Source organism: Eurypyga helias, unplaced genomic scaffold, assembly GCF_000690775.1.
Source record: "Eurypyga helias isolate BGI_N326 unplaced genomic scaffold, ASM69077v1 scaffold11246, whole genome shotgun sequence".
In the NCBI taxonomy this organism is placed as follows: Eukaryota; Metazoa; Chordata; class Aves; order Eurypygiformes; family Eurypygidae; genus Eurypyga; species Eurypyga helias.
In genome coordinates this window covers 1-9,619 of record NW_010258617.1, presented here as the reverse complement: position 1 = coordinate 9,619, position 9,619 = coordinate 1, and the positions used below count along the sequence as shown (strand labels likewise).

Here is a 9,619-nt window from a genome sequence, read left to right as displayed (position 1 = left end):
GGGGAGACCTGATAGCCCCTTCCAGTACCTGAAGGGGCCTACAAGGAAGCTGGGGTGGGGGGACTTTTTACAAGGGAGTGTAGTGACAGGACAAGGGGTAATGCTTCAAACAGAAAGTGGGGAGATTGAGATTAGATATCAGGAAAAAATTCTTCACAGAGAAGGTGATGAAGCACAGGTTGCCCAGAGAAGCAGTGGATGCCCCCTCCCTGGAAGTGTTCAAGGCCAGGCTGGATGAGGCTTGGAGCAACCTGGTCTAGTGGAAGGTGTCCCTGCCCATGGCAGGGGGGTTGGAACTAGATGGTCTTTAAGGGCCCTTCCAACCCAAACGATTCTATGATTTTCATACTTTGCTGAATTCCAATTTGTAAATCAAAAGAATTAATATTTTGTGTCATTTCAGGCAAGACTACAGAGAGGACACTTACTGCTCAAGCAGGGAAAATTTGATGAAGCAGAGGATGACTTTAAAAATGTGGTAAGTTGGAATCCAAAGTTGAACTCTATCACTGCATTTAAGGTTGGGTTCTGAGCCAAGGGCTTCTCTCAGCTCTGATGCCCTAGGGCATGTGTGTGTGTATACCTGAGTTTCCTTCCTCTTCTTTAAAGGTATTGTAGCTAGGCTACCTTGTATGACTAAATGACTGGTAAGGTTGCATAGCAGTGATGCAGATGAAATCAGAAGGTGTTGCATGAAGTACCACGGTACTTGGCACTTTATGATCTCTGCTTGATGATGCCTATACTAGGGAGCAATCTTCGTGCAGAATGAAAGCGTGAGTGAGGTGGGACTCGCTGTACGCCATTGAACCCTGTTTTACATTGCTATGTGATGTAAAAACCTAAACCATTCTATGATTCTATATTCGGGTCACCCTGGGAAATCACTAAGACCCTCATGGATCAGCCTTTGAAGGTTCCTATCTTTTTTCACTGATGGCAGAAGGATCCTGGGCTCTTAATTTAATCACTCGGCTGTTAAAATCAGTGGTTCAGTGGCACACATCTGCATGTCCTCTGATCGGCAGAAGAGTTCTCCATCTTTCATGAATGCATTGACAATACTTTCCACCATCAGGAAGTTCCCAGTTTACATACACACACACGATTGAATATCACCACCTAAAACTCACTGGGGTTGTTTTTTTTCTTTCATCGGGTATTTTGTGCGTTTCGGCCCTATGCTGCAAAAATGAACTGATTTAACCCCAGAACAAAATTCCACAGAGCATGATGTGAAACTCAATCCCCTCTGTTATACAAAATTTCTTGAAGTGTGAGAATAAGATTCATTCTTATTCTTGCTTACTCAGGAGCTGGTAGTTTGAACAGTCTGCGTGTCCCTTACGCCAAAATAAATAGAATTTGCAAGTGTAAGTGATGCTCTTGTTGGTTTTCTTTGAAGAGTGTGATGGAGAAAGCAGCTGTGTGTTTCAGATGACAGAAATAGCCTGAATTTATTAGAAATGTTACTGGTGAGTATGTATGACAAAGCCAGAGCAGTTACACTGTACTCTCTGCAGGGCAGTTGGGAGGAAACTGCTCTTGCAGGTATAAATGCACCAGGCAGTCTCTGTGTTTGTAGCAGAGGTACAATAGCTTATTGTGAAATTCACGTAGCGATGGCTCCCCTGGCTGCTGCTGCTTCCTCAGTAAGTTTTAGAAGCGTGTGGTCTGCAGCTGCACGTCTGATTGCAGTGCAGCACTGCTGTTTGCAAGCGTGGGAGAGTGTCGTTCAGCTCTGATTAACTGAAGACGTAGTTGCTGCAATAGCAATTACGTGATGTCAGTGTTGATTCTGAGTTTGTGTATGCATCTCTTTGCAGTTACTGCTTCTATTGCTTAATAACTGCATATGGAAATGCTTCTTCGGCCAACTGTCAAGTAGCTTGCCTTTTTTTTTCCAAACCAGCTGCAAAAATTTACACTGCTTCCTTTGGTCGGTCAGGTAGTTTCAGTCTTCAGTCAAGTTTTAAATCTGAAGTAGAAAAGAGTTTCTTCTCAGAAGCTGACTTGGTCTGTCGTGGTTTAGCCACAGTCAGCAACCAAGTACCACGCAGCTGCTTGCTCACCTCCCCTTTTCTCTCGTGGGATGGGGGAGAGGATTGGAGGAAAAAAATAAGAGAACTCGTGGGTTGAGATAAGAAGAGTTTAATAATTGAAAAGAAATAAAATAATATACTACTAATAATAGGTAATGAAAATACTACTACTACTAGTGATAGTATGTAATGGACAAAGGAAAAAATATTAAAAAAAAAAAATATACAGACATTCACCAACCAACGCCCAGCAAGTCCCTGAGCAGTGGTTGCCTCTCCCAGCCAACTCCCCCAACTTACATACCAAGCATGGTGTCTGTTGTCATGGCATGTCCCTGTGGTCAGTTTGGTCAGCAGTCCTGGCTGTGTCCCCTCCCACCTTCTTGTAGAGAAGAAGCTGGGAACACAGGGGGCAGTATGAGAAACTGAAAAAGTCCTTAGTGTAATATAAACATTGCCTGGCAACATAAACATCAATATGTTATCAACATTCTACTCAGCACAAATTCGAAACACAGCATCATACTAGCTATTGTGGAAAAAAATGAACTCTGTCCCAGCCCAAACCAGCATGTGGTCCTAAATCTTAGTTCCAGTTTCCTTGGTTGTGTGAACAATATTGCCTGTGCACTTAGAGAATATGGCAAGCAGCCTCTTCCGAAGAGCACGGTTTTCCGTTAAGTACGGTATATTCAAACAAAATAAGCCAATAGTAAAGTAATCCTTTGTAATAAGGATACTTAATCCCTTCCCCCCTATGAATTAATTAACTTACATCGCACGATTCTTAAGGAGAATACATACATATCTTATATACATATACCTGGTTTTCTTCTAAATCTTGTGGCTAGTCAGATTATTCTCCCAGCTCTCTGGCAGTATGTCTGCATCTAAATATGAAATTGCATTTAATCTCAAGAGGAAGTCAGTCAAGATAGTGTGAAATGTATTAACATTCTGTATTTCTTACTGTTTTTTTGTTTTGTTTTGTGGTGTTGGTTTTTTTTTTTGCATATGAGAGGAGGGGAGAGACAGAGGAAGGCTGTTAGCGATCGAATATCTTTCAAAATGATTTCAAGACCTGTACATCCAGACTCTCTCTTTGAGACAGGGGAAAGGTAAATAGTAGCCCCTGGGAAGCTTTGATTCATATTGCAAATCAGTTGTCAATAAGTCAGAAGGAATAAGGTGTACCTTGAAATGAAAGTTTCTTCTGCTGCTAGGGCAGATACGACCCAAAGAAATGCCAGTGGGATCTCAGTAGTTTCTAGGCTAGAATTTAGTTGTGAGCTTGGATAACTGAAATCGTGTGTTTACACATGAGCAGGGTATGTAATCTGTGATGCTGCTCATTAGCTGAGTAAACATAGGTCAGGATATGAACAGCCCTCTAGCCTCTTGCTTTGTTGGCTGGCTATTAGCTGACTAGAATGCTGTCGTTCTGGGTAAGCCTGTGGTACATCAGTGACCTTCGGTGTCCTAAGCTGGACCAGAGTTGGAGAAAAACTTTGGCCGTCCTGCCTTGGTCGTACCTCAGCTGTAAATCTGCAGTCACTGTAAATCAGGAGGCGTGCAGCAAGCCTGCTCATGTGTGTGAGTCTGCAGAAGCTGTGTATCATGGAAAGATGGGGTGGAAGTGCTGTGTTTAAAAACCAAAACAAACCCTCACCTCGGGAGAAGAATAATCCACTTCCTTTGCTGTGCAGGGTTTCAGGATGTTACCTAGAATAGGTGGTCCTGTGCTTACGTGCAAGTCCTGACAGCCCTTTGTATGTGCCTTTTAATATCACTGTGGCCCTGCTTGGGTCAAAACGACAAGCATTTAAGCTGCTGAGTTCTGAAGAAGGCACAAAAGTAGAACTTTGGCTTAGTCTGTTGGAAAGTGTGGAAAGAACCAAATGGTCATATTTCTTTTAAATTATCTCTCTTCTGGTTTTTAAGGCCAACTGTAATGTTCACAGTTGTACTTTGTGGCAATAAATATTGTAAATTGAGGCGTCTAAATACATGATTCTGTCTCCCTTGGAAGCATGAACACTTAGCTGGGAAGTGGAGGTGTTCCCAGCGCCAGCAGATGTCAGCCGAGGCCAAGGGACTGAGCGCTATACATCTGCACATACTGGCTCTCTCATCCAGAGAGGCCCTCGGCGGTTGCAAAACGCACTGGGCAATAGTTTCCCGTGGTTGGTTGGTAGAATGCTGTTGTGGCTGTAGGTGGAGGAGACCATCTGTGGTGCTGTGAGCTAACCTGATTTCAGTTACTAGGAGAGCCTGCCTTGGGTGTTTGAAGGTCTCTTAACCAGATCAAAATAACATTAGGATGTTTCCCAGTACATTCCTCTGTGGTACTCTGATCATCTGTAGCTTCCTGGGTAAAGAATAAAAGGTCCTTAAGTATTTCCTTGCTTTTTTCATAGAATCACAGAATCCTGGAATGGTTTGGGTTAGAAGGGACCTTAAAGACCATCTAGTTCCAACCCCCCTGCCATGGGCAGGGACACCTTCCACTAGACCAGGTTGCTCAAAGCCTCATCCAGCCTGGCCTTGAACACTTCCAGGGATGGGGCATCCACAGCTTCTCTGGGCAACCTCTTCCAGTGCCTCACCACCCCCTCTGGGAAGAACTTCTTCCTGATATCCAATCTAAACCTCCCCACTTTCAATTTAACCCCCTTACCCCTTGTCCTGTCACTACAGGCCCTTGTAAAAAGTCCCCCCCAGCTTCCTTGTAGCTCCTTCAGGTACTGGAAGGTGCTATAAGGTCTCCCCGGAGCCTTCTCTTCTCCAGGCTGAACAAGCCCAACTCTCTCAGCCTTTCATCATAGGAGTATAAAATGTAACCCCTTCTACTCGCTCCGAGAGAGGGGGCTGAGAAATGAGAGTCTTTGTGGACAAAACTTTAGGCTGGTTTAAAGCGAGGTAGGAAGCACAGCACATAAAATCCCAGGTGATCCCAGTTAAGCCTTTCCGCGTCTGTGGCATCTTAACTTGCTGCTGTTGCCCCTCTTTCAGGGGAAAACGTGAAAAACACAATTACTGCAAAACTGTATCTGGGACGTCTTGCTTTTGTCATGAATTTATAAATGCCTACTGTGCCTAATGTGAGAGGTGGGACGATGCTACGTGGGTGAGCTTTCCACTGAGGCTGGGGAATCGGGTGTTTAATAACTGTCTGCAGAGAGAGGAATTCACAAGGCTGCAAATGAGAGGTCCATGACTTCAGCAGGCGACATGGGGATGGTGACTGTTGTGTATGATGCGTCCCATGGTAAATAATCAAGCATGGGGGGATGTGTGTGTGGAATTAGATTTCTCTGACTTCTGACAACTTATGCTGAAGCTAAAAATGTCTTTCTGAAGTTTCGAGTTGGAAACACTTCCAGTGGAATTTTAAAACTACTTTTGCTTAATTTGCAGCTTTAGTCAATTCTCCATGATGGGACAAAAAAGAGGTCCTTGAACAAGCTTCTCATTCTCTCTCCTTGTTAATGTTTGCAGCTCAAATCCAACCCTAGTAATAATGAGGAAAAAGAAGCCCAGACTCAGCTGACAAAATCTGATGAGCTACAGCGCCTGCATTCACAAGCGTTGTCTGCCTACCAGCAAGAGGATTACGAAGCTGCTATTTCTCTTCTTGATGAAATCTTGGCAGTAAGTGTTAAGTAAAATGGTACTGTGAAAGGGAAGTAAGAACTCCTGTCTGACATCTGTGTATTTTTGTTTAATAACTTCTGCACTGGTGTGAAACACATGGTGTAATTGGCTCAGTTTTGCTGAGCACCGTGAGTCCATAATGATTCATAGAATCACGGAATGGTTTGGGTTGGAAGGGACCTTAAAGACCATCTAGTTCCAACCCCCCTGCCATGGGCAGGGACACCTTCCACTAGACCAGGTTGCTCAAAGCCTCATCCAGCCTGGCCTTGAACACTTCCAGGGATGGGGCATCCACAGCTTCTCGGGGCAACCTGTTCCAGTGCCTCACCACTCTCCGGGAAGAATTTCTTCCTGATGTCCAATCTAACCCTCCCCGCTTTCAATTTAAACCCCTTCCCCTTGTCCTGTCACTACAGGCCCTTGTGAAAAGTCCCCCCCAGCTTCCTTGTAGCCCCTTCAGGTACTGGAAGGTGCTATAAGGTCTCCCCGGAGCCTTCTCTTCTCCAGGCTGAACAAGCCCAACTCTCTCCGCCTGTCCCCATAGCAGAGGGGCTCCAGCCCTCTGAGCATCTTCATGGCCTCCTCTGGACTCGCTCCAAGTTGTGGTAGAGCAGAGAACGCTGAGCACTAGCTGCAAAAAAGTCAAACTAATAGCTTGTAGTTCGGGTTAGAGATGCAACTTCAGCCAAATTTCTGTTACAGATAACTTCATTGGTTATGCTTTCCCATTTTTCCGCAGTTCACTATTTTTGGGGAAGCTGGGAAAAAGGTTGTTCTCGGACCAACGAAGTTTTGCCAGATACAGGAGGTGTAGGTCTTTTCATCTAAATTTTTCATTGCCTGTATGCAGGCAATTTTTGTCTTGAGAAAATTAAATAACAAAAGATGAAAAATACCACCAAGTTATACCTATCTGAATTTTTAGCTTGTTCTTAGATACCTGTATCTGTTGAATCCTAATCAGCATAGGTAATCTGATAGTGTGAGTGTAAGTAACTCGGGCATGGGCATTTTGTGTGTCGTGCCGGAATCTCTATACTTCAGTGAACTTCAGACCGTTAACTGCTGTGTCTCTTCACATGCAATTTAACACTGATGGCTTGGAATTTACAACATTCCAGCTTTTGGTGAGGAAGCTGCCCAGTTGTGGGAGTTTATGGAGAGGGAACATGGAAAAGCTGAAAAGCCTCGGTTTCTAAAATGATGGTTTACAAACAAATGATAAGACCCAGAATAAATTCTCTGAAATGAGTTATGATAAGCAGTTCCTTCTAAGTAATTATTCCTGTCATACTGTGACATCATTACTTCTGTATATATCTTTAAATTCCGGACACTAAGGTCAAATCTTGCATAGCTGAATCTTACCCACAGGCTTTTTTCTAGAGGAGAGCTGACAGCTCTGTCCTTGCTGTTCATTACCCCTATTCTTTTGGGGAGATAAAAGAATTTATGATTCTGATATCTTTCCCTGGAGGCTCAACAGACTGTCCCAGCTTAAGCAGTGCCAGTAGATTTAATTCATCTCCCTGCATGAGCTTATTGAATCACTTCCCAGTTTTTCAGGCCTTTGTTTTCTGTTCGGGCAGGTGCATCCCAGCATCCACCAGGAAGCAGAGATGCTAATTTCATGTGCTCTGCATGCAGCTTGAACCTTATGCTATGGCACTTGGCAAAGTAGGAATTAAATGGGATTTTTTTTCTGTTGTTGGGGAGAAGAAGGAGCGAAGTGTTATGGACCAAAACCAAGCTTTAATTTTGATTTCTCAAGGTTTGTGTTTGGGATGCAGAGCTACGGGAACTTCGAGCAGAGTGTTATATAAAGGAAGGGGAACCGAGCAAAGCCATCAGTGACTTGAAAGCTGCTGCCAAATTAAAGAACGATAACACCGAAGCCTTCTATAAAATCAGCAGGATATATTTTCAGCTGGGGGACCATGAATTATCACTCAGGTAATTTTACTGTTTGCTGTCATCATTACAGTGGAGACAGAAAATGTCACGATAAACTGTGAAATATCTGTGTTGTCTGGTGTTTGGATGGAGTAGCAGCTCTGGTCTGGATTTGATAAAGGAAGTGTGATTCCAGAAGCTAAGAACTGGCGCACAACCACCACGTTTATTCTTGCTAGGAAGCATCGATGGCTGCTCTGCCACCCTGTTTGCCTAAACGGGAGCCGTAGTGCAGGTCTGTCAGCGTTGCCTAGCTTTACTGTTTTTACTGTATTTCTCCATCCTGGAAGAAAGTTCTTCTCTAAACTTGCTCTGCTGGGGACTTCTTTTAACCTTGGACCCCCACGGAAGGTTACAACGCAAACAAAAAATGTTTGAATTAAGTCTTAGGGCTGGATTTTTATTTTCAAGAGTGGAAACAAAAAGTTGCAATCTTAAGAATAAATGAAAAATACCAGAGCATCCAGGTATGAGGAACTGGAGATGCAGAGCTGTCCATCTTTCATCCTTGCAGTCAGTGTCCAGTAATTTGAATGATTTGGTTTTTTGTAATGCCCTATCGTTTTATTCATATCCAGTTGAGTTTGAGGTGTTATTCCTATATATCCCCAGGCAGTGCTGCAGATAACTGCCCTTGTCCAGTCTGGGCTCTGAAGTTCACATGCTGTGCTTAGCTGGGCAGATGCCATAATCCTCCCTTCTGTGCAGCTCATTGTCTCAGATGCCCTACCTTCATCTCCAAACTCCTTCTGACACGGTTTCTGCCACAGAATCTCCTCAGTAAGAAGAGAAGGGAACTGAAAAAGTCTGCATTTTCTTGGCTGGTGGTTGGAAACTGCTTGTAATTGCAAAAATGCATTTTACATCTGCGCAAAAGTAAACACCAGACAACTAATAGGTTGCATTAGGGATCTCCTTTCTGGAGTATATATTTAATCTCTGGAGCTCATGGGTTACTTCTGTGGTGTCTTTTGGTAGCTGGCTGTCACTTAGGCTAGAGATCTCAAGAGTAGGTGCGGGGTTTTTTCCTCCAAAATCCACACGTGGACTTCCATTGTTAATAACAAAATCTTAAGATTTTTAATGAATGCAATTGAGAGAGCTCCTTAAGAACAGAATGGTATCAGAATGAGGGGATAAGCTTCTCTTCTTTATTCTTCTCTGCTACTATTCTGTTGCATCATAAAATGTACTAAAGATTTCTATAGCTCTTGAACTTGTGGGTGATGAATTGTGTCCTTCCGTTAATTTCTTTGTCTTACCTCTACAGGCTTAGTCATTTTCAAATAATTGATATTTTTGCCTGTGCTTAGGAACAAAGTAAGGTTTTCTGATCTCTCTCTGCAAATGACACCTTGGTTGTGCTGTGATGACTCTCTGTGATACATAACTTTTATTCCTTCATATGATTGCGTTCTGGAGGCTTTTTGAGAGCCTTCTGACTAATTTAAGAAGTATCTGCCCTAATTAGAGTCTGACTAAACAGGCTTCACAGTGAAAATTCAGGCTCAGGCTTGGCTGATACTCAGTTAAGAGGAGGTTTGGATCTTAGCTGGGTGTTGTCTTTTGCAGGTAGCATAAAATATACTTCTACATAGGAATATGGTAATTTAGCCAAGTTAAATATGTAGAATATGTATCAGATACAGACAATCGTATCTGACAGCTGCTGAATAGAATTTCTTTCCCAGGGTATGTTTTTCTACTGCTGTTTAGTCAATTATTAATGTAACACTTCTCAGTCTTTGCGTATTTGGCATTGTAAAATATTTAAAACCCAAACCAGCCAAATATCCCTGTATGTCCTGGAAGACTTTTTTTGTGTGTCTTTTAATTTTTTGATGATGGGAGAGATTGTGTGAAGAAGTTAACTGTTGTTCTGGACAGCTTATAGATGCTGCCTTGTCCCTCCGGGTGAAATTTCATAACGTGTGGTGATGTTTGCTTTTGGGGTTTTTCTTCCCCCC

The 9,619-nt window shown here is 43.2% G+C and overlaps 1 protein-coding gene across 1 annotated transcript in view; it reads left to right on the top strand.

The window, feature by feature from the left end:
* The window catches only part of LOC104511687 (dnaJ homolog subfamily C member 3), a gene marked incomplete at both ends in the record, with an annotated part of 11,021 nt that extends 3,369 nt beyond the window's left edge, over window positions 1–7,652 (top strand). Inside the window, 3 exons of the mRNA XM_010154403.1 lie at window positions 404–478; window positions 5,541–5,693; window positions 7,471–7,652. Coding sequence (XP_010152705.1) covers window positions 404–478; window positions 5,541–5,693; window positions 7,471–7,652 — 410 coding nt within the window. The remainder of the gene's footprint in view (window positions 1–403; window positions 479–5,540; window positions 5,694–7,470) is intronic.
* Window positions 7,653–9,619: the final 1,967 nt, after the last annotated feature.